The 24,457-nt window shown below is 55.8% G+C and overlaps 3 protein-coding genes across 6 annotated transcripts; 1 reads left to right on the top strand and 2 right to left on the bottom strand.

The window, feature by feature from the left end:
* Window positions 1-24: 24 nt before the first annotated feature.
* Window positions 25-2,826, bottom strand: NAT14 (N-acetyltransferase 14 (putative)). 4 transcript variants are annotated; one of them, XM_081032056.1, is made up of 3 exons: window positions 2,522-2,826; window positions 1,744-1,850; window positions 25-1,134 (listed from the first exon to the last, which is right to left on the bottom strand). In XM_081032056.1, exons 2-3 carry the CDS (start codon window positions 1,813-1,815, stop codon window positions 586-588), a joined length of 621 nt encoding a protein of 206 aa, XP_080888182.1. In that variant the 5' UTR covers window positions 1,816-1,850; window positions 2,522-2,826; the 3' UTR covers window positions 25-585. The 4 variants fall into 4 exon arrangements, with proteins under 4 accessions (XP_080888182.1, XP_080888180.1, XP_080888179.1 ...); XM_081032054.1 differs by lacking the exon at window positions 2,522-2,826 and adding an exon at window positions 2,242-2,514; XM_081032053.1 differs by lacking the exon at window positions 2,522-2,826 and adding an exon at window positions 2,248-2,514.
* A 63-nt stretch (window positions 2,827-2,889) lies between these two features.
* On the bottom strand, window positions 2,890-9,544 carry ZNF628 (zinc finger protein 628). Its single transcript, XM_081032052.1, has 2 exons — window positions 9,349-9,544; window positions 2,890-6,224 (listed from the first exon to the last, which is right to left on the bottom strand). Exon 2 carries the CDS (start codon window positions 6,217-6,219, stop codon window positions 3,109-3,111), a length of 3,111 nt encoding a protein of 1,036 aa, XP_080888178.1. The 5' UTR covers window positions 6,220-6,224; window positions 9,349-9,544; the 3' UTR covers window positions 2,890-3,108.
* An 8,247-nt stretch (window positions 9,545-17,791) lies between these two features.
* LOC308490384 (uncharacterized protein C19orf85) lies at window positions 17,792-24,067 on the top strand (the record flags this gene model as incomplete). The annotated part of the gene is made up of 2 exons (XM_081032501.1): window positions 17,792-17,964; window positions 23,626-24,067. The coding sequence occupies 2 exons, from the start codon at window positions 17,792-17,794 to the stop codon at window positions 24,065-24,067; spliced, it is 615 nt and encodes a 204-aa protein (XP_080888627.1).
* Window positions 24,068-24,457: the final 390 nt, after the last annotated feature.

Genomic DNA, 24,457 nt, shown 5'->3' with positions numbered 1-24,457 from the left:
GAGAGAGAGAGAGCCAGGCGCAGAGCAGTTTCAGGCTTTATTAACAATCGGGTATAAAAAAAACAGACAGTTCTGCCCACCCTTCTTAACAGTCCCTTTCCCCCAGGGAAGGGCCACCAGCCTTCCTGTGCCCACCCCCTCCTTGCAGGGCCTCTTTAGGAGACAACCCTCCTTGCAGAGGCTCTTCTCATCCCCTCTGGCTCCACACTCATCCTCTCCAAGCACAGGCATCAAACACACCCCATTCATGGTGGGGGCCTCATCCCAGTTTGGGGTGCCCCTGCCCCAAGTCCTAACCCTTGGGGAGGCACACTTGCTCAGACTCCTTTCCTCCTCTCTGTCACCCAGGCTGGTAGCACAAACGGTGCAGGCTTTGCAGAGACAGACTGGGGGGATGTCTCAGTGCAGACAGAATCTGAGGCAGGAGGCCAGATAGGCTGACCACTCTGAGAAGTTCAGACACAAAAGACAGACCTCAGGCTGTCTTTCCCTTTGCAGGCCTCAGTTTCTGGGCCCTGGGCAGGCTGGGGATTCGCACAGGGAGAATGTAAAAGTGCCCGCACACAGTAGGTGCATAAGTTGGAGTCACAGGTTCTTACTGAACTCCCTTACCAGCGTGTAGCCCATGCAGCCCCAGCTCCCCTCAGCCTGGTAGCCGCAGCCTTCCAGCATCCCTGCCACGCCCCAAGCCGCCACAGCCACTGGGACCACGAGGCGGGCCCGGGGCTCCCCCATACCCCCTGCCCAGGCACGTGCCCGGGACTCGGCAAAGGCCAGCAGCCGCCTGCCCACGCCTCGGCGGCGGTGCCAGCGGGAGACAGAGAGGCGTGTGACCAGGGCCCCATCCCCAGAGTTAGAGCCTGGGGCTAGGGCCAGGACCCCGCACACATCACCTGAGCCGCGCACTGCCACCCAGGGCCCCCCTAGGCCACCTGGTGGAGGCAGTGAGCCCCACCGGGCACGTAGGCCGAGCTTCATGGCCACCACGGCCAGGAACACAGGCAGGAGGAGGGCCAGGGCAAAGGAGGCCAGCACGAAGCGCAGGCCGCTGCTCGCAGCCGCCAGGAGCAGCAGCGCAGGCGGCCGTGTCAGGGCGTGGAGGGCCACTCGGTTCTCCGTGTCCTTCACAGCAGCCTGTGGGTAAGAGGCGCAGTCAGAGCAGGGGACTCGGCTTCCCATCACGAGGGTCCCCGTGAACACCAGGAACAAGGAGAAGGAGCAGACCCTACCCAGGAGGGACTCAGGGTGGGGGTTCCCAAAGGAAAAGGGACGGGGCAGAAGTGTGCCTGTGGTAGAAGAACAGGCAGGGCCTGGGCCACATCTGCTCTGTGCACCAGCAAACACTCCATCTGGCACACTGGGCTTTGAATGAGTGCATGAATAAGTGAGTGAATGAGTGAATGAATTAGGAACTGTGAGGACACCCAATTCAGGAGAGGAATGTGCGGGAGGCACCAGGGAAGACTGAGATCAGAACAAAATGGACGACTGCCCCCCGGCCAGAAAATGGGTATGCTCTGTTGCTGGAATAGAGAATGAGTACAGGGCTGAGACCCAGGCTCTGCTCTGAGGAGTGTGGGGTAGGAGATAGACCCCATAGCCCTCCAGCATTAAAACTGTCCTGATCCCAGGGGTAGTAGACAGAAGGCACTAGAGGGAGAAGGGGCCGAGCCAGAAGTGGCTTCGAAGGAAAAGCTGGCTCACAGTGCTGCCCCTGCCCCCAGGTGCCCCTGCTGTACTCACCTTCAGCATCTCCAGCACCAGGGGCTTCTCATCTTCTCTCATCTCCCGCACTGAAAGGTGGTTGGGGGCCATGGCAGTCCCCGTACCCCCAGGGAGCAGGCGTGCACCTGGGTAAAACAAGCAGATCAACGTCAGGAGGGCACCTCTGGTCTCCTAGCGCCCCAGGGGTGGGGACCAGCAGCAGCATGTCCCAGATTAGGACAGTGAGGGTGCTTGGGGTGCCCCAAGCGAGATCCCACGCAGGACAGGCTGCCCCCTTCACCCAGCCACCTTCCTAACGTCTCCCGAGGTCTCACTCCCCCAACCCGTGGTGTTCAGCGGTCTTACCCTAAACACCTTGCAGACACCAACACCTGGCTATACAGGGCCCCCTCCCAGGCTCCGGGGCTTCTACAGGGGGAGGTCATCGAACCCCCCCCACCCCACGGCCAGGTAATGGACCGAGCTCCCCAAACCCAAGCGTCCCGCCCCACAGTCGCTGCTGGAGCAAGAACCTACAAGCACCTCTGCGGGTGGCTCCGATTCTTTGACAAGGTATGGGGAGAACAGGGTCAGGAGGGGGTCGCCGGCGGAAGTGATGTCAGACCGCACACGTTGGAGGCGGTGCGGTGCCTGCATTCGGTCTTAACTGTTGCCAACCTTGGCGGGGGTGGGGTGTGGGGGGGGTTGAGGAGGGGCTAGGGCAGGGCGCAGGGACTCTGCTGGGTGTGGGGTAGGGCAAGGGCGATGGAGAAAGGGGACCCGTAAGACAGACGCTGGGGGTGGGAGCTGTACTTACCGGCCAGTTGAGGGGGTGCGCCCGCTCGCTTTTTGAGGTTCCCTGGTTGCTAAGCAACCTGAGTGCCGGGTGGGGGCGGTGATGGGAGCGAATCGATTCTCATTGGTGCCCGGGGCTTCGTGGGAGGGGCCGCTTCAGCATCCTGAGCCCACCAGCTCCCAAACTGGCCCACCCCAAGGACCTCCGCCCCAACCCACCCGGGCTCAGTGACCTTCGGGACAAGCATTCCCCTCCCCCCACCACACAGACTTTTCAAATGAAGAGAGGTGGAGTTACAGTGAACAAGTGGCAGACCAGAATTCCAAATTCCACATCCCCTTTTTAATAGTAAACAGAGCCCCACGTAAAAGTGGCTGGCCCCCAAGCAACTCAACTGCCAGCCAGGATGCAAGAGATAAGACTCCAAGCTCCCAAGCAGTTGCTATGGCCATGACATTGTCCCCTCACCCCAAGAAAACAAAACACAGGAGGGGAGATTCTGGTCTTTATTAGCAAGCCCAGCCTGCAGCTCTCCTGCCCCTAGCCCAGCCCAGGCAGACAGTGAGTCTAGGTCTCTGTGGGGCAGGAAGAGGTACCAGTGGTTCTACTCAAAATGTGTGCACTAGCTGGACTGCGGGCAGCGCCTGGAGAATCTGGATGGAGGGTAGGCCCTGAGGGGCCATGCCCCCAGGCACAGCTCCTGCGGGGACCACTTGTACCATCTGGGAGGTGGGGCCTGCGGGGATGCCGGCAGGGGCAGAGGCTGGGCCAAGTGGTGGTGGGGCCAGCAGTTGCAGCGTGGTGGCACCACCCCCAACACTATTCTCCAGCAGTTCGGTGGCTGGCGCGCTGCGGATGATGAGCAGTTTCTGTCCTGGCGGCCCAGGGGCAGGCGACTCTGCCAGGCCTGACGGGACGGTCTCTACCTCCTGTACACACAGCTGGGTCTGCTCCCCATCGGCCCCACTCAGTACCAGGACACTCTGCAACCCCTCGTCCGTCTGCAGCGTCTCAAAGAGCACGTCCTGGACGACACCAGTGCTGGCCTCTCCACCACCCGGCTCCCCAGGGCCAGAGCCTGCCAGCAATTCGTCTGGCGCCCCACTCTGCACCACCAGCAGGTTGGGGGCCTCCGTGGTCACAGCTCCGCCACTGGGATTGGGCAGCTGGCCCGCCACAGGCTGCAGCTGGACTGTGGTCACCTCCTGTGCCTGCTGGAGCTGGACCGTGGTCATTTCGTGTGCCGGCTGGAGCTGGACTGTGGTCACTTCCGGGGCTGGCCGGAGGGGCTGGAGCTGGATCCCGCTCACTTCCTGCGGCCCCGCCTCCCCACCCCCTACATTCTGCAGAAGGATGAGGCTCTGCCCTCCTCCACTGACCCCAGTGTTGCCCCCTCCCTGCACCCCCAGTCCCCCAGGGCCTGGCAGCCAGACTACTCCAGTCCCCTGTCCAGCTTTCCCCACTGCCTTTGGGCCCTGCCTTGCCTGGCCACCCCCACCACCAGTACTAGGGGAGGGCAGAAGGATGAGCTTGGGAGGGGCAGGCGGCGGCGGGGGTGGTGGGGGCTGCATGCTACTGGGGATAAGCTGGAGGCCCTGGGAGGTCTGCACCAGGAGGAACGTCTGGGAGTTGGGGGCTGCCGGGCCCGGAGGTGGGGCCTGGGGAGGTCCCCCTGCAACCTCGAGGGAAAGTGTCGCCTGAAGGTGGGGGAGCACGTGGACATCTTGGGTAGCTGGCGGAACTGGGGCCGCAGCCAGTGGGGCAGGGGGTGGGGGACCGGCGCTGGGGGTGGCGGGGGCATGCGTCCTCAGGTGACGCTGCAGGTAGGCAGCCATAACGAAGCTGCGGCCACAGACAGGGCAGGAGAAGGGGCGCTCGGCTGAGTGCGTGCGCTGGTGCAGCAGCAGGTTGGAGGAGTGCGTGAAGGTCTTGGGGCAGAGCGGGCAGCGGAAGGGCCGCTCGCCGGTGTGCACGCGCTGGTGCTGCCGCAGGTTGGAGGTCTGCGCGAAGCTCTTGCCGCAAACGCTGCAAGCATGCGGCCGCTCTCCCGTGTGCACATGGCGGTGGCGTCGCAGGCACGACGTGTTGCGGAAGGCCTTGCCGCACTCCCCACAGGCATAGGGCCGCTCGCCCGTGTGCAGCCGCAGGTGGTACTGGTAGTGCGAGGACCACTTGAAGGTCAGGCCGCACTGGCCGCAGGTGAAGGCCCGCAGGCCCGTGTGCACGCGCTGGTGGATGGCCAGCAGCGACGAGCGCTTAAAGGCCTTGCCACACTCGCCACACTGGTAGGGCCGCTCGCCTGTGTGGTCCCGCAGGTGGTAGCGCAGCCCTGATGATCCCTTGAAAGCCTTGCCGCACTCTGCACACTTGTAGGGCCGCTCAGTGGAGGCCGGCGCGGAGGCGGAGGCGGGCGCCGGCGGCTGCGGCGCAGGCGCAGCAGGGACCAGAGGCTCCTGTGGACAGGTGACCTCAGCGGCCTCCGCCTGGGGGGGTGGGCGCCCAGCCGCCGCCTCCTCCACGTGGCACTGTTGGTGTGCCAGGAGGCTGGCCAGCTGCGGGAAGGCGCCGTCACAGCTGCCGCAGCGGAATGCCTGCCCGCTGGCCGCCCCGTGGCTGTGCTGGTGGCGGGACAGGCCAGCCACCGTCCGGAAGGACTTCCCGCAGGGAAGACAGGCAAAGCCGGAGGCGGCGGTGACAGGAGGGGTCTGTAGCTGTGGGGCCGGGGCCGGAGCCGGAGCCGGCGGGGAGACCCTGGGCGTCTCCGCAGGCGTTTCCTGCGGCGCAGACACGGGCTCGGGTCCCGGGCAGGGCTGGTGCTCCAGCAGCAGCTCCTCGCTGCCGAAGCCCAGCTCGCAGCCGTCACAGCGGTACACCAGCTCCACCGTGGTCTCAGCGGCGGCCAGAAAAAGCTCGGGTACCACAGGCGGGGGCGCTGGCGGCGGAGGTGCGGGCGGGCTGGGGGCGCGCAGGTGAGGCTGCAGGTAGGTATCAGTGACCACGACCTTAGCAGGCGCACGCGGCGGGGGCGCGGGGGCGGGCGCGGGGGCGGCGCCGTGCGTGCGCTGGTGCAGCAGCAGGTTGGAGGAGTGCGTGAAGGTCTTGGGGCAGAGCGCGCAGCGGAAGGGCCGCTCGCCGGTGTGCACGCGCTGGTGCTGCCGCAGGTTGGTGCTCTGGGTGAAGCTCTTGCCACAGACACCACAGGTGTAGGGCCGCTCGCCCGTGTGCACGTGGCGGTGGCGCCGCAGGCTGGACGAGTTCTTGAAGGCCTTGGGGCAGTCGGGACAGGGGTAGGGCCGCTCGCCTGTGTGCTGACGCAGGTGGTACTGGTAGTGCGAGGACCACTTGAAGGCCAGGCCGCACTGGCCGCAGGTGAAGGCCCGCAGGCCCGTGTGCACGCTGCGATGGATCTGCAGAAGCGACGAGCGCTTGAAGGCCTTGGGGCAGTCAGGACACTGGTAGGGCCGCTCGCCTGTGTGGCCCCGCTGGTGGTAGAGCAGGGCTGAGGACCCCTTGAAAGCCTTGGGGCAGTCAGGGCACTTGTAGGGCCGCTCGCCCGTGTGGGTGCGCTGGTGGTGCAGGAGCCGCGACGACCAGCGGAAGGACTTGCCGCACTCCCCACACTCGTACTGAGCTGCGGGGGCAGGGGCCGCGGGGCCTGGCTTCTCCCCGGAGCCCTCCGTGGTGGAGGCCGGCGCCATGTCCACGTGGGAGCCGACCATCACACCTGGGGGGGATTCCGGGTCAGGGGAGGGCAGCTCCCCCCTCCACCCGCACAAGGACTCATCTCAACCCCAAACTGGCAGCTGCCCGTTCACAGGCAGGGGCGCCTCCCTAGCCCTCCCTTGCTGCAGGAACCTCCCTCAGGATTAAGGCCCCCAATGGTCCAGCTTGGTCCCCGGATGCAAGACTTCAGGTGCTAAGCTTCCCGCAAATTGTGACGAGTGGGTCACCAGCCATAGATCAGCCATCTCCTTGAGGAGGCTGGACAGGCCTGAGAAGACTTCGTGTGGCATATAGGGCTATGCTCTAAAGATGGGCAGTGTCCTTGAAGAAGGCTGGGGTCCAGTACGCTGGCTTCCCACCCTTGACCCCTCTCCCTGTAAAGACTCGCTCTGCCCTGCCTCAATACCTACGCCCACGGTGGGACCCTCAACCCCTTCACTGTAAGTGAAGCCCCTGTGAGTTTCCCACTCTTCCCATCCTGCTCACCAGCTCCTTCTTGGTACCCTGACCAAAATTCCCTAAACTCCACCAGATTCCCAATCCAATGAGCCTGTGGGCTTTGCACCCTCTGCCCCACCCCCATTCTCACTTTCTCTTACCCAGGGTAAGGGCTCTGGGCGCACTGAAACTGCCAGGCCTCAGTCTCCCTTTGCATTCATGCCCACCAATAGCAGAGCTCCTCCCCACTGACCCGCATGGCTCATCCATCCCCCAGGTGATACCTGCATGCTTCTTTTCCTCTCAAACCTCTCTGCTTTCCCCTCCTGCTCTTAGCAGGTGACCCTGTCATTGATTTCATCACTGAGAAACTAAAAGCAATCAGAAGAGAACATTCTCACCTTCCAACCACTACACCACTAGTTCTCAACAGGGCAACTGAGTTCCTCTCCATGGCACCCCCACCCCAGGGGACAAAGGGCAATGCCTGGAGACTGTTCTGGTTGTCCGGCTGTCTACTGGAGGGGTAGGTGCTCCTGGCATATAGTAGGGTAAGGCAAGGGACGTTGCTCAACCTCCTACAGTGCATGGGACAGCACCCACAGCAGAATGACATGGTCCAAATGCCAGTGGTACTGAGACTGAGAAACCCGCACTATCCCCCAATCCCCAGGCCTGCCATCAGGCCCATGGACCCTGACTCCCCACCTACAGCAACCTTCCTCATCTGCACCACTCTCATCAGCGTACCCACAAGCTATGTCTCCTATCTTTTAAAAAAACCTTCACTCCACCTCCCTCTCCAGCAAAGCCCTCCTTTCTCTCCACCCCTTTGCACCAAAACAACTCAAAAGTGCTGTTACTACGCGTTCCCATCCGGCATCTGCCCATCAGGTCCTCCTCCGCCAACTCGACTCATGGCCTCCGCCCAGCCCAGAATGGATCCCTCCTTCCTTCACTACTCCTCTTGGTTTCTGGAATACTACACTCCTCATCTGCCACCCCATCTGTTTCAGGCGCTGTTCCTTCTCATCACCCTCATTGGCGCCTGTAGGAGCTTCCAGGGTCTTCCTCCTCCTCAACACCCTCTCCCTGGGAACCCTGACCTCTCTCAAGCCTTCACGATCTAGACACAGGATAACTCCAAAATTCATATCAACACCTCTCCTTTGAACTCCAAACCCCTGCTGTGCCATGTGGGGACCGAGACACCTCAAACTTAACATGCCCAAAATCTAACTCCAGGAGTTTTTGCTCCTGCTCTCCCCCAAACTCACCTTCCCCCATGATCTTCTCCATCCCTGAAAACAGCTCTATTCTTCCTCAGGCCAAAAGCCTCAGGGCTTCCTCACTGCTCTCACTCTGTGAGCAATCCATCAGCAGCTTCCCCTGGCCCAGCAGGAACATACACTTCGCACCAAGTCCCCTACTGCCACCTTTGTCGAGGGCACCTCCCTTCTGGCAGCTGCCACAGCCTCCTAATAGAACTCTGTGTTTCCAGCTTTACCCCTCCTACCCCCAGTATGTTCCCAGCACATAGGCTGAAGCAAACCTGCCCAAAGTCTTCACAGCTCCCATTTTTTGAGCAGAAGACAACCCCTTATAAGAGCCTACAGGCTTCCCATAGTCCATGGCCTCGTCCTCTCCCTGTCCTCCTGCTTCTCCAACCCTCACACCACTCTAGGCACCCAGCCTGGCTGGACATGCCCGTTCCCACCTGGGGCACTCGCACCGGCGGCTGCGTAATACCCCCTCCCTCACCTCCAAGTCTTTACTGCAGTGTCACCTGCAGGATGCATTCCCTAGCCAGCCTACTTAAACCTGCAACCGCTTCCAACACTCCCCATTCTGTTTCTCTGCTTTACTTTTCTCTCCATAGCATTTATCATGTTCTAACCTACTTTATAATCAGGGTTTCCCACCCTCAGCACTGTTGCCATTTGGGGCTGGACCAGTGTCCAGGGGGCTGCAGCGTGCACTAGAGGGTGTTTGGCAGCATCCCTCGCCTCATCTTATTGACTGTTGCACCCTAGCGCCTAAAATCACATCGGGCACAGAGTGAGTGCTCAGTAAGAATATCTGGAATGAACGAAGGCTGGGCATCCTTTGGACAGGTCATAAACATTCCCTTTAAAGACCTGCGTGTCCCCTTGAAAATGTAAGCAAGTCCTTTTAAGAGACAATTATCCCAGGAAGCTGCATGTGCCTTTCATAAGGCTGAGTATGACTTAAACAAGAGACATCCTGCTCTGAAGAGTTGGAACCCATCTTATCCAATAAAGAGCAAACCATCAGAAAGGCCGGACCACACCCTTGCATCAGGCCCTACTTCCCCTTTAAGAGGGTGCTCCACCTTTGTTGAGCTAAAATAGGTACCACTTTGAAGCCACCGGGATTCATACGTTTTTTCCTTCAATGTCTGGGACACTGTCACCGTCCTTTAGAGATAACCCATTCCTAGCGGGGAATGAAAAGCAGGGTGCTCCAATATACTGCCGAACCTGCCCCGCCCCTCTAAAAAGCAGCCCCGTGACCTTTAAGAGGGAGGAACCGGCCCGGCCCACAAAAGTCGGAGGTGAAGTCGCGCCTTTCCCTTTAAGGCATCCCTTCCGGTTTCACGCTTGCCGCTTCCCCAACGTCTCCGCCCTCCGGTCCCTCCCCCAACCCCCACCCGTCCGGTCTCTCACCTGCGGCCCCGACTCGGGGAACGAGCGGAGGAGACCCAGGACCTTCCCGCGGGGGTCGACGGGAAGGCGGGGCCCCGGCCGCGGCCGTGCAGGAGTGGGGGCCGGGGAGGGGGGCGGGGGCGCGCTCCCTCCCAACGGCCCCCGGCACGAGGCACCCAACCTTTATCAGCGGCCTCTCGCGCACACAAACCCCGACGTCGCCGTCTGCGCGTCACGACGCCACGTGCGCTGAAGCCCCGCCCCCGCCCCTCCTATTGGCCTCCGGCCTTAGCGGCTCTCCCCCAGGAGCTGCAGAACGAAGTATCCTGGGAACTGTAGTTCTCTCCGGACCCCAACCGCTGGGTCCTGGGGTTAGTCGCGGGGCTCAGCCCATGGCTGGGCCAAGCCAGGTGGGGATGCGGGGTCGCACGTTCCCGTTTTTTAGTATTGACAGAGACTCTCCCAGGAAGTGCGTGTCCGAGCAGGCCTCGCCCACCAGGGGTGTGGTCACTCCTCGCCTGGCCCCTGCGCCCAGGCCCTCGGAGCTCCCTTTCCGAGAAGGGAAACTGAAGTGCAGTGATTCCCACCCGCAGAAGTCTCGCGTGTCCGCGGTTCCCAGGCGCCTGCTGTGTGTACGGGTGCGGCTGTGCCTGAACCTGGGCCCTGCAGTGCAGAGGGCTGCTCAGGTCACCGGGACCGAGCTGTCTCCCTCCTTTCCACGCTCAGCCCCCACCGGCCTCAGCCTTTCAGCCACACTGACTTTTCTGCGGGTCATCCAACACAGGGTTTCTCTGCCATTGCACTATTGACATTTGGGCCCTTGCCGTGAGGGCGTCCTGTGCATGGTAGCGTGGTCAGCAGCATCCCTGGCCTCCACCCATGAGAAGCCGATAGTACCCTTCTCTGCCCGGTCCCCTTCCCCCACACTTTATGACAGCTGTCTCCAGAGGTGGCCACAGGTCCCCGGTTGAGAACCACTGTTACTCGGCCATCCCTCTCAGCGTGAGGGCCACTCCTCATGCTGTTTCTTACCTACCCCTACCCCATCCCTTCTCAACTACCACTGGAAACCCCCCATGTTAGCTGTGGTCCCATTACCTGCTCAGCGGCACTCATCTATCTGTGTTCCATGACAGCAGGGAAGGGTCTGTCTTTAACACCCAACTGTCCCTAACAATCAATAGGGGCCTGTTCAGAAGCGGGCGATACCCTGTTTGTCGTGGCTGCTTGCTCCCGGCCTATGAAAGAATTCACGAGTCAGAAATAGAGAAGATTTATTAAAGTAAGAGGAGAGTCGGCTGGAAACTACTGGAAACTGCTGGAAACTACTGCCCCGAGTCTTTGTTTCATCTTTAGTTTTATACTTTCTAGTCAGGATATAAATTTCTTAAGCCTGTAGTGGAATTTTCTAGAGAGTTTGGCTCTGTCGGTTGGGGTGGGGGAAGGTGCAGTTAAGCCTGTTATCTCCACCTTTGTATATGTTATGTAAATTTAAGTTGAAGTCAGGAGTGGATCCCATACAGATGCAGAGCCTTTCCCAAGTCACAGGGCCAGCACTGGGCGGAAGTAAATAGAAACATTAAAACTGGTCTGCATAGTAAATTATAGGAAGCAGAACCATTAACAGTTGGTGGAAAGGAAGCAAAGGAAAGAAGGAAAAAAGCTTTCAAAAAATCCCAAGCTAAATTATACTCGTTAAATTATACCAGAGATTCAAACCTCAAAATAAAAGCTTTAGTGCCACCATTACAAAGCCTCTGTCTTAACCCTGTTGGATGAGTTTATTTGTACCATCTCCCAAGGCCCGCAGGCAGGTGGGAACTCAAGCAGGACCTGAGCTGACTTGACCTGTCTGTGCATGGTCTTTATGAAGTTCCTGTGAATTTGTGCCTGTAAAATCCTTGTCTGCCTGCTCAACCCAAACATTCCTTTCCCTTCAGCTTCTACCTCCCCCACCAGAAAGGAGGCTGCCAGAGACCCTGGGACATCTGAGCAGAATCATGAGCTACTGAGGAGGAAGAGAGGAGGACAGGAAGAGAGTAGCAGAAACCAGAGGTAGAGCTAGGAGGTCTGCCTCCTGGGGTGCAACTCCACCTGTATCCAGGGCTGCCGAACACACCAAACCCAGCCCCCTAATGTTGCCTCCGGATGGAGGGAGGAGGTGTTCCAGGGGTATACAGCCCTTCTGTCTCCAGCCACGGAGGTTGCTGCAGAAATGAAAGGAGCCCCAGCCAGCCCTCATTTATCTGCCTGTCCCAGGCATTATGGGGGAGGTGGGAGAGGCAGAGTCCTAGCACCTGCCCTTGCTAGGCCAAGTCTCTTTGCCACCCCCGTGCACTGCAGAGGAGGATGTGTCCCTAGGTTCTGGAATAGTCCAACTCCAAGGTGGCCTGTCCAGGACCAGATTCTGGGCCCTGCCCCCTTTGATCACAGGTTGGGGAGGGAGCTCAGGTCCCATTCACCATGCCCCCACCCATGCTTCTGGCCTTTAGGTACTCAAGCCCTCCAACCCCCGCCCTTCCATTTGCAGTGTCCTGCTGAGTGGACAATTTGATTCTGGTTTTAGCCACCCTGTTGCCTTGGTGAAGGCACAGCCTGCAGTCACTAGAGAAGAGAAAGAAGGGGCTAGCACAAGAGGTGTGCCCAGAGGAAGTATGTAAGACAAAGACAAGACTCCCAGAGCCAGAGACTAAAAATAAAATATCCTTTTCCACAGAAGTGGAGTAGAGAGAGCAGAGAGGCACTGTAAGGGTGGTGGGGCAGGCAGGAGGAGGAGTCCCAGGTCACCCTGCCATCTGTTCCCCAGGGGGAGAGTGTCAAGGGGACTGGCCTGTACTCTCCACAGGCTAAGGGTGCTCCTTTCTGACGTCTCTTGGGGCTCCCATAGGGTGCCCCAGCCTGCTCTGCCTCGCCTCTCCACATGAAAAGAGTATTATCCCCAGTTCACTCAGGGTAAAGAAAGGCCCTCTGAAATCCACCAGATGTAGAGCCAGGAAGTGATGGAAACTCCTGGAACCAGAAAGTGGTTCCTGTAAACTGGAAGTGATCTTACTGGGAGGGTATCCAATTCTAGAGACGATCTCCATCCAAGGCTTCTCTAGTGGGTCTCACATGCATGGTCAGGAGCCCATGGAGCCAGAGGAGACACCTCACCCTGTGTGGGGGGAGCTTGGGCAGACTCCCCAGAAGAGGACAGTTCACAGGGAAAACAGACCCATCTGTTTTAAGTACAAAAATGTGGATACAGGCTGATACAGACCAAATCCCCTCTCCAAGAGTGGCTGCCACCTTCTATGATGCTCCCCGACGGCCTGTGCCTTTTCTTCAAGTGAGCAGGGGACCAGTGGGTATGATGGATGTCACTCCTGTGACAGGTTATGTTATATGACACAGGTGAAGGGGTCTTGGCAACCAAGAACCCTACTCAGTTGACCTTGAGTTAATCAAAAGGAAATGTTATTGTTAATTTTATGTGTCAACTAAATGGGCCACAGGATGGCTAGATTTCTGGTTAAACGTGATTTTGCGGGGGGCGGGGGGGGGGGAGGTCTGTGAGAGTGTTTCTGGAAGAGTTTAGCATTTGAATTGGTAGACTGAGTAAAGCAGATGGCCCTTCCCATTGTAGGTGGGCAGCATCCAATCTGTTCAAGGCGCGAATAGCAGAAAAAGGTTGAATTTGCTCTCTGTCTGACTACTTGAGTGGGGATATTGATCTTCCGGCGCCCTCGGTGCTCCTGGTTCTCAGGCCTTCAGACCCAGCTTAGAGTCTACACCATCAGCTCAATGGTTCTCAGGCCTGTGAACTTCAACACTGGCTCTCCTGGGTCTTCAGCTTATAGATAGCAGATCATGGAATTTCTCAGCCTCCATAATCCCATGAGCTAAGTCCTTATACCATCTCTTTATATACAAAGGGTGCCAAAAAAAAAATACATACACATTTTAAGAAAGGAAAAAACTGTATTAAAATTACACTGATGGTAACCACTCTGAGCACCTCTTATAATTGCAGAAGTCAAATGTGACTTGTAGTCATCTTTTGTTATTGGTATATATTGAGTACTACAATTTTAATACAGTTTTTTTATTTTCTTAAAATGTGTATACATTTTTTGGCACCCTCTGTATATAATAAATATAATGTCTCTGTGTCTCTCTAGATACATAGATAAATATAGATATGGATAAATATAGATCCTATTGGTTCTGTTTCTCTGGAGAACCCTAATACAGGAAGATTTTCTTGGGTGGGCCTGATCTAATCAGGTGAGCTCTTTACACTGGGTCTAGAGGGCAGAGATGTGAAGCATCAGTGATTCTCCTACTGGCCTTGAAGACACATTCTCCTACTAGCCTTGGTTTCCACAGATGCAGGGACATGAATTCTGCCACGTGATCTTGGAAGGAGTCCCTGACCTCAGATGAGACGCCAGCCCAGCCAACACCTTGTTGCAGCCTGTGAGGCCCTGAGCAGAGGACCCAGCTAAGCCATGGTGCCTGTACTCCTGACCCACAGGAACAGTAAGAAAATTAGTGTCTGTTGTGTTGTGGTAATTTGTTATGCAGCATAGATAACTACTATACTTCTTATGTTAGTTTGCTATGGCTGCCATAACAAAGTGTCACAGACTGGAGGGCTTAACCAACAGAAATTCATTTTCTCACATTTCTGGAGCCCAGCAGTCCAAGATCAAGGTGTCAGCAGGGCAGGTTCCTTCTGAGACCTCTCTCCTTGGCTTATAGACAGCTGTCTTCTCTTCACATGGTCCTCTCTGTACGTGTCTGTGTCCTAATCTCTTCTTATAAGGACACCAGTCATACTAGATTAGGGCCCACCTTAATGACCTCATTTTACCTCAGTCACCTCTTTAAAGAATTCATCTCCGAATAGAGTCACATTCTGTCTCAGAAGAAAAGATGTGAAACAAATATGACAGGGTTGGCCCCTCTGAATTGGGACCACCAGGACACTACCATCTCTAAATTTTTACAATATATTTTAAGGGAAACAAAGTCCTTCTGGGACTGGATAAGAGAGGCTGGGACTGGGTGAGAGAGGGAGCACGTGAGCAGGATGGAAGCAGGGAGGGGCAAATCTTGTCTGGGCTCCTGGCTGGTCCTGATACCTCAGTTTCTCCCATCCTCAGATTAGAGGAGGATTTAGTGCTGGGGTGTCCACATTCCAGGCGCAGTGAGGCCTGCAAAGGAGGCTGGGGGCAGGACCCTGGGTCTCTGCCTCAAACCCTCCATGGCTCCTCTTCACTCTTGCCCTCATGACCCAATTCCTACCTGTGCTACAAAGCCCTGCAGGTCTGGCCCCTGTCCACTTCTCTGACTTCATTCTCCTCCCATCATTCTCTCTCTCCAATCAAGCTTACTCCTGCCTCAGGGTCTTTGCACCTGCTCTGCCCTCTGCCTGGGAGGCTCCTGGCTGCCACCTCCCCCAGTCAAGTTGCAGGACAGTTATCACTTCCTCAGCTCACCGCGGCACCTGCACAGCAGGTGTTCCATAAATGTTTGTTGAATGACTAAACGGCCCCTCCCATTGCAAGGGTTGGGATAGAGGAAAGCAGCTGTGAATACCTTCCACTGTCTGGCAGGGCACGTCCTCAACAAACACCAGATGAGGGCGGCCGGAGCTGTGGGTGATTCTTACCAATGACTGAGACAGAAAGAAAAGGGCCCACGGTGTGGGCAACATGCAGTGCACAGGGCCTCCCAGCGCCAGCTTGGGATGTTGGCGCCCCCTGGAGGAGCATCCCAGGTCAGAGCCTGCAGGGCCAGTGGCCCTGGATATGTTCCAGGGCCCGCAGGGCGGTGGCACAGAGCTGACCGGCAAATGTGCTTGGCTGCTGATGGCGGATGTGAATCCGCCCTGGAGCCATGCGGCAGTGACCCCTTGCCTGCCCGGGGGGCCTGACCTCCAGTCTTCCAGAGAGCCAGGGATCCACTTCCCCCAGCCCCTGGCAGTGCCACATTGCTGGTACTGGGCATGGGAGGGTGAAACCGGGCGCCTCTGGACCTACGGCTGCTGATCTCACTGTGCTCTGTGGCCCACACATGCTCACAGCCCCTCTGGGGACATCGCCAGCTGCCTGCTGCTGGCTCTGGGCTGCCACCACTGTGCTGTCCCTGCCCAAGGGCGTGGTCTCGGAGCCTCCGCTGACCAGGCTTGAACCCCTGCTTTGCCACTTAACTTGCTGTGTGAGCATGGACAAGTCACGGAGCCTCAGTTTAACCCCCATGCTACCTTCTTATCCAGCTTTACCACTGACGTCATTGAGGCTCAAATTGGAAAGGACATGGGGTTTCTTAAGTGTCGGCACCAGGATTTTTTTTTTTTTTATTTCGTAACATTCCACGTTTGGGTGTGGTTACAGCCTATTGACATCTGGCAGCTCTGGTTTCAAGGTGAACCCTTATTCTATTCTCTGCTTCCAGCGAGGTGGTTTTCCACCATAGTCTTATAATGTACTGCTGCTGATTTTATCAGGGTATCATTTGGGAGGGAAATCTTTATAGTGAGGATAATAGAAATATTGTTCTTTAATACTTAATGAGTATGAGAGCTTTGGAAAGTTCTTAGTGTCCCTCCTATTTTTCCCCACGTGAGTTACATCCTAGCTCTACCATTGTGACTTTGAGTGGCTCTGCACCCTGACCTCAGTTTCTCCCTCAGGAAACAGGGACAGTAATCCTTGTCAGTGCTGGAGGAGGGGGGCCTTAGCGAGTTCCCTGGGCCCTGGGGAGCCCCAGGAAATGTCTTCACTGTTCTGTGTCTCTCTCCCTGTGCAGATGCTGGGACACCAGCACAGCCCCAGACACAGCCTCAGCAATTGCAACCACTGGCCCTATGACCGTCCACTGGAGGGAAGCCTGGGAGGAGCCGTCACTGAGGCCTCCTCTCCCCTCCTGAGGCAGCTGAACAACAGCCTCCCAAGGACGACCAGGTCCTAAACCCCAGAACCTGTGACTATGTCACCTTACATGGAAAGAGGGCTTTGCAGATGTGATTCTGCTAAGGATCTCAGGCAGAGGAGATGATGCTAGTTCTCTGGGGGGGCTCTAAATTTAACCCTCATAAGAGGGAGACAGAAGGCACAGAGTCAGAGAATGAGACAGGATGATGGAAGCGGAAGATGGGGCCACGAACTACAGAATTTGGGGGACCTCTAAAAGGTGGGAGAAGCAAGGGCACAGATTCTCCCCTTGTGTCTCCAAAGAAACACCTTGATTTTAGCCGTTCGACCCACTTTGGACTCCTGTCCTCCAGAACTGTGAGAGAATAAATGAGTAGGTTTTAAGCCATTAGGTTTCTGGTCATGTGTCACAACAGCCGTAGGACACATACACACCTCCAGACGCAGACCCCCAATGCAGTCCCTCAGAACAACATTGACATGCTCGCTCCCACCAGACCAGCCAGCCCACTTGGCCAACCTGCCCAGAGACTAGAGGACCACACTCTACTCCCAGCCCTGGGAGTAAGCCCCTCCACCTGCCAGCCCTGGCAGTTCTCTACCTCCCCAAACACCAGGTGCCCCCCCCCCACGCCTCCATGAAATGCCTTGAGGGAAACCAAGCCCATGTTTTCTCTTCTCTTTCACCAGTCAGGCTGTGCCCAAAACAGCCCCCAGTGACAGTCACCTGAGAAACCAGGCCCAGCCCACAGGTGCCCCGCCCCCTCCCCTGCTCACTGGGCATGAAATGCAGGGTTTGGGGGTCACCCCCACCAGAAGCTAATTCCTCCTGCTGGCTGGAGACCTTGAGTATGGCAAGCGCCTCTCTGAGCCTCAGTTTCCCCAGGATGCTGGGCCTGGAGCAGAGGGAGGCAGGAAGGCACCGGCAGGTATATCTGGAGGTGGGCGGGTGTATGAGCCACAGCTCAAGGCTCCTGTGTCTCCCCCTCTCTCCCATCCTGCACCATAGCCTCCCACTGTCCTTCTCCCCTTCCCCCGCCCCCTCCAATTAAGGGTCCTCAAAGCTAACTGCTGCGGTTGACTCTTTGACTCAGCTCCTGGCATTGCCTTCCTGCTGAGGCCTTTGTCACCTTAATTGGCCATCTCCAGGTGCTTTTCTCTGCCTCCCCCAACCTACACCATCCTGCCCCATATCCCAGGTCCAACTATGTGCTAATTGGGTCTCTTGGGGGGTGCACAGAAAGTCCTCTTTCCTGCCCGCCCCTTTGCCTTCCTATATCAGCCCCCACCTACTGTTCCTCAAACCTCAGGGTCTAGCACCCGGGAGGGATGCCTGGTCGTACTTCCCTGAGCCCTACCTCCCGCAGCCAGCCTGTGCCCTCACCTCCATAGTCCACCCGCCCCTTGCAAAGACCATCCTTCCTGGTCCCCTGCCCCAGCCCTGAGCCCCCAGCCCTGGCTGCCCCGCTCTCCTCGCAGATTTGGAGGAGTGCTTTCTGATCAGCAGGAATATTGTGGAAAGTTACCTCTAGATCGCCCGAGACATGCACCCCGGGGCTCCTGCAGCCCCTGGAGTATCCGAGCCCAGCCCCCGGGAACTGTGTGCCTTCGTAAGTGGGGCGGCTGCCCACATGCTGCGCGCCCTGCACCCACGGCGGACCAGGCCCCCCAAAAGGAAGCCCAACCACAGGAGGTTCTTGCACAACCAGATATGCAGGTGAGGGGGGATGGGTTGAGGGGGGATGGGTGGGAAGGGGTCAGAGCCCTGGGTTTGATGGAGAACAGAGAGAAGTGGCCCCCAGGGCTGAATGCCATCAACACCCGGCATGCATTTATTTAGCGCCTACTGCATACCAGGCCCAGGACACCCATCAGTGAACAAAGCTGACCACATTCCCTATTTTCACGTGTCCAGTGGTGGGGAAGCCAACCAGTTAGGAGCAGCTGAAATAAAGAAGTAAGTGGTACGTGTAATACTTCAACATGGATGAACTTTGAAAACAAGATGCTGAGGTCCAGACGCCAAACACAAGAGGCCACACAGAGTGGGTTCACTGTGTGTGAAGCAGGACACGCAAACCAGACACGGGAAGCAGATCAGTGGTTGCCAGGGGCTGGGGAACGGGCACAGGAGTGATTATTAACAAGTACGGGGTTTCCTTTTTAGGCGATGAAAAGTTCTGGAAGTAGATAGAGGTGGTGCTACAACATCTTGAGTGTACTAAATGCCACTGAACTGCACACTTTAAAATGGTTTAAGTTACGTGAATTTTACCTCAATTTTTAAAAATTATATGGTATGTTAGAAGGTGGTAAATGCTGCGGATGGCCTGCTGGAGGAGGGCTGGCATTTTAGGTAAGGTGTCATTGGGGAATGTGGCACTGAGAGGGTGACATCTGAGCAGAGGCCTGGGAGAGGGAGGGAAGGAGCCCAGTAGGTGGCTGACGGAAGGGTACACCAGGCTGGGCACAGCAAGTGAAAAGACCCTGAGGCAGGAATATCCCTGGTGGGTTTAAGGCCAGTGTGCCTGGAGCAGAGTGATAGCGGGAGGAAATTAGGCTTCAAAGGAATGAGGGACGTGGGTGGAGACCTCATAGGCCTCTGGAGGGACTGGGCTCTGAGCAGGGGTATGGGGGGATCTGAAAGGATCTCTCTGGCTGCTGAGTGGAAAAAAGATTGTGTAATGTGGCGAGGGTGAAAGTGAGAGACCAGGCCAGGGATGATGACAGCTCAGACCAGGGTAGGGGCTGCGATGCAGACATGGGGTCTGACGCTAGGGCTTTTTGAAGGCAGCAAGGGACTTGCTGTGCCCAGGCAGCCCTTTCTAAGACCCATACCACATTCAGCCCCTCTCCTCCTCAAGGACCTCCCATAGTTCCCCATTGCCCTCAGGACAAAGACTTGGTTGGGCCCATCAGCCCCTGCTCGCCATCTACCACATAGTCATTCAGCCTGCTGGCCTTTGCACATGCTGTTTCCTTTTCTGGGCAATGTCCTTCCCTGTCTGAGGTGCGGATGGGGACCTCTTCTCCTGCAGGTCTCTGCTCAAGCCTTTCTTCCTTCTCGCACACCACCAGCCCCACCTGTGCTCTCTCCTCGCCCTGTGACAGTAACTATTGTTTGAGCAGCACTTTCCGTGTGCCAGGTACACCATACTAAGGCTAGGACACGTGCCACTTAAAGCTCCCAGCAAAGCTGCTTCGCAGGATCTGTCTTTATCCTTCTATAACAGACGAGGAGGCTCAGAGAGAGTCACTGACTTGCCCAAGGCTGCACAGCTAGTGACTGGACACAACCCCAGGCGGCCTGAGCCCAGGCTCTTTTCCACTTTGCAGTCCTGCCTGGACACAGTATGTCGGGCACTTAATGGTGACGTGATGGTGGTGGTGATGGTGGTGATAGTGAGAATGATAGTGATGGTGATCACAACGGTGGTGATGGTGGTGGTGATGGTGGTGATGGTGGTGATGGTGGTGGTGATGGTGGTGATGGTGAGAATGATAGTGATGGTGATCACAACGGTGGTGATGGTGGTGGTGGTGATGGTGGTGGTGATGGTGGTGATGTTGATGGTGGTGATGGTGGTGATGGTGAGAATGATAGTGATGGTGATCACAACGGTGGTGATGGTGGTGGTGGTGATGGTGGTGGTGATGGTGGTGATGTTGATGGTGGTGATGGTGGTGATGGTGAGAATGATAGTGATGGTGATCACAATGGTGGTGATGGTGGTGGTGATGGTGGTGATGGTGATGGTGGTGATGGTGGTGATGGTGAGAATGATAGTGATGGTGATCACAACGGTGGTGATGGTGGTGATGATGATATGGTGATGGTGATGGTGATGATGGTGGTGATGGTGGTGGTGATGGTGGTGATGGTGAGAATGATAGTGATGGTGATCACAACGGTGGTGATGGTGGTGGTGATGGTGGTGATGGTGATGGTGGTGATGGTGATGGTGGTGATGGTGGTGATGGTGGTGATGGTGGTGGTGATGGTGGTGATGGTGAGAATGATAGTGATGGTGATCACAACAGTGGTGATGGTGGTGGTGATGGTGATGATGGTGATGGTGATGGTGGTCGTGATGGTGATGATGGTGATGGTGATGGTGATGATAGTAGCTAACACTTATTTAACAATATGTTCCAGGCAGTTTTCTAAGCACTTTAGTATTAACTCATAATTGTCACACACAATGCCTGTGAACTCATTAATCCCCCACAGCAACCCTAGGAGGTAGGTGCTAATCCTCATTTTTCAGTGAGGAAACTGAGGCACAGAGAGGTAAATTAACTCTCCCAAGGAGCTGCTTTTCTGTAAGTAACCCTCCCAGCGAGCCCACGACCTTGCCCCAGGACATCTTAGAACCAAATCTGAGTAAACGGGAGCCTGGTCCAGCCTAACCCCTGCCCCCACACCACAACCTCCTTCCACCAGGATGCCCAGCACTGGCCACACGCAAAATGCTCACTACCACTCTCTATTTGGGGAGCTGAAGAGGAAAATATGCAGCTCCCCAAATAGGGCCTTCTAACTCCTCTTCAGCCCTCCTCATTAGCTGCTCCAGGGCCCCTCCCCATCTTCAGCCCCCATTTGTGTTCCCTGTACTCAACCAGTCTGGACCCTATGCTAATGCTAGCTCCTCACCACCCCAGGTTCCCCATCCTCCCCTACTCATGCTCCCTGCTCCCAGGGCCAGCTTCTCTGCGGAAGAATCCCAGACAATTCCACCCCTGTGCCTGGCTCTGTCACATGCTCCCCAGAGATCCAGCCCCCCACCAATGGCCTTGGGGGCAGCTGGGCAGCCCAGAGGACATTCCCCTAAGTGTCCAGGCTCAGCCGGACAGATCATAAGCAAGATCATAAGCCAGATCAAACCCAGATCATAAGCAAGCTCTCCTCAGCATCTCCAGGCCTCCTCGGGCTTGGCTCCCGCAGGAGCCCCATCCCACCCATGCCTATAGATTTTTTACTTTATTGTGAAACATTTCAAACCTACAGAAAAGTCAAGACAGTTGTCTGATGCACTGGTTTTCAAAGGTGGTCCCCAGACCAACAACATCACACTTCAGCATCACCTGGAAACATTAAAAATGCAAATTCTCAGACCCCAGCCCAGACCTGCAGAACCAGGAACTCAGGGGTCCTGAGACTGTGTTTTCACCAGCCTTCCAGGTGTCCTGTTGAGAACCATGTCCTGAGGATCACTCATGTACCTTTACTTATGTTCTGCTGTCCATACCGTCTTAGCATTCTTCCTTCATCAGTGTTTTTAAAAGTTTAAAACAAATTGAAAATGTCACGGCTCTTCTGCCCTAATGTCATTTATACTTAATTTGTTTAAGTTGGGGGCCATATAGAACATGTATTGATTGTGAATCTCAACTGTCTCTCCCTATATATCTATCTCTACCTCTATCTCTGTCTGTTTATGTCTTTTTTCAATATCCATCTACCTATCTATCTAGCTCTAGCTCTAGCTCTGTCACCGTCTTCATCTCCATCTCTACCTCGAGCTCCAGCTCCAGCTCTAGCTCTAACTCTGGCTCTATCTTTCTTTCTCATTCTCTCCCTCCCTTTATCTCCCTCTCACTTAACCTGATCTCCCACTTCTCAAAGTTTTCCCTGGGGCACTCAGAGCTTAACTATCCTCTTTGGCATCAAAGTGTCAGAGTCATAGCTCTCACTAATTTCCTTTAGAGCCAGATATATATTTATTGTGGTACAATACACAGAACATAAAATTCTCCATGTTAACCATTTAAACTATACAGTTCAGCGGCATTTTATACATTCACAATGTCTTGCAACCATCACCTCCATCTTGTTCCAAAACATTCTCATTACTGCCAGAGGAGACCCAGTACCCATTATCTGTCCCTTCCCATTCCCCTCCCCCCAGCACCTGGCAGACACTAATCTGCTCTCTATCTCCAGGGATTTGCCTATCCTGAACATTTCTATAAACAGAATTATATACATGTTTTTTTAATAAGCCTTTTCATGGAAGGTTCACACATACAGATAGTGCACAAATGTCAGTGTAGAGATGGAAGGATTATATTTAAGTGGACCCACGAATGTGACCAACACTCAGATCCAGGAATAAAGCACTTCCTGCCCCCAGAGACCCTAGCAGTGGCTTGTTCCCATCAGCCGCCATCCTGATGGCTCTTATCGTCTACCAGGTTATCCAGTTTTTCAACTTTCTTTCAAATGGAGTCACACAGCTACTACCCGTGAGTCTTGCCACCTTTGCTCACATTACGCTTAGGCATTACTTTCCTAGAACTGCCATAATTAAATACCATAGATCATCCAACTTGAAGAACAGAAATTTACTTTCTCACAATTCTGGAGGCTGGAAGTTCAAGATCAGGGTTTGGGCAGGTGTAGACAGCCAGCTCCTTCCTTTGTCCACACCTGGTCCCCCCTCTGTGTTGTAACACCAGTCCTATGGGGTTAGGACCCACCCTAATGACATCATTTTAATTTAATTACCCCCTTAAAATCCTTCTCTCTAAATGCATCACATTCTGAGGTCCTGGGGGTTAGGACAGCAGGCAATATATGAATCTCAGGGGGAAACAGTTCAGCCCATCACAATTTGTGAGACCCATCCGTCCTATTGTTATTGAGGGGAGACCAGTGTAGTCGTCCAGTTGGACGGAGCTGGAGACTGCAGCCAGTGGTGGATGGAGATGCTGAGAGATGAGCAGATCCAAGAGCTAAGAGGAAGCAGAATCCATAGGGCGTCACTGTTACAGACACAGCTAATTCATAGCACACTTTGTGTGAAGTTATTTTTTAAATGCAGCCTATCCTTAAGGCATTTTCTACTTTTATATGTTGGACCATGGTCTGAATAAACCTACACGTCAAAAACGTACATAGAGGAGTCTGGATGGCTCAGTTGGTTAGAGCGCGAGCTCTCAACAAGGTTGATTGTTCAATTCCCACATGGCATGGTGGGCTGTGCCCCCTTCAACTAAGATTGAAAATGGGGACTGGACTTGGAGCTGAGCTACGCCCTCCACAACTAGATTGAAGGACAACGATGGGCCCTGGAGAAACACACTGTTCCCCAATATCCACCCCCCCCCAAAAAAAAACATACATAGTGCAGGACAAGACGTGCTGCCCTTGTGCACTGCACAATCCCCACAGCTGTTCAAAGCTTTCCTACAAATGGAGTCAGAAATATTGAATTGTCAAACTCAAGAAAATGGATCCAGGGGCAGGGAGACTAGTGGGGAGACTAGCATAGAAAAGAAAAATTTGGAGGGAAAGAAGGGACAAATCACTTCTGGGATGAAAAATGGAGGAGACTCCTTCGTGGTCACTCAACTAATAATGCCCTTCTCTCTGCAGGCAGTTTGCCAAGATTGAGGCTGCCACCCAGCGCTTGGCCCTGTCCATCCTGTCCCAGGAAGCGCCTCCCCAAAGACCACCGCCCCAAAGGCCGCCCCTGCCGCCTCCATCACCCTTCCTGGGGGTGGCCCGTGCTGTGGCCCCCACAGAGGCACCCCATGCCAGCCCCAGCCTGAACCCCACTGCCCTGGATGCCTCCACCCTCGACCTCTTTGATGACATTGCACTCACCCCAGAGTGTCTCTCAGTGCCATGTGACCTGTCCCAGCTGTCCCTCAGCCAGGCCCCACATTTCTATGATCCCCTGCCCTTAACCCCATATGCCTTGCGGGGAGGAGACAAACTCTTGCCTCCTGAGGGGAACTGGGTGGGCAGGTGGGAGGTGACTTGTGACTGCCATTCTCACGGTATCCCCGAGGGCTGGGGGACCTGCCCCCCATGACACCCAATCACAACCCAGCCCAGGCCCCGGGAAAAACCAGAGGCCCCCCTATGACAGCTCTCCAGCCCTCTGCCTCCCAGGATGCCCCCGTCCCCACCTGGTAACCCCTAAAAAAATGACCAGATTCCCAGCTTAGACCACAGCCTCACCTCTGCCTCTTCCAGGGGACCCCCTACTCTGTCCTTCCCCCACCTTCTCCCTACCTAGCCCCATCTCTTCATAGTCCTCATTCTAGCCCCCTTTCACCTTGGTTCACCTTTGCCTAATGTCCGGTCTGGTCTCATTTATTCCCAAAGATGTATCAGCACTGAATAAAACAGACAAGAGCTTTACCTTTGTGGAGTTCACATTTGGGGGTGGGGGACTGGTCAGGAGACTGACAAAAATGAG

Source organism: Rhinolophus hipposideros, assembly GCF_964194185.1.
Source record: "Rhinolophus hipposideros genome assembly, chromosome: 21".
Lineage (NCBI taxonomy): Eukaryota > Metazoa > Chordata > Mammalia > Chiroptera > Rhinolophidae > Rhinolophus > Rhinolophus hipposideros.
Note: the sequence above shows the minus strand (reverse complement) of the source record. Positions and strands in the feature narration are given on the sequence as shown.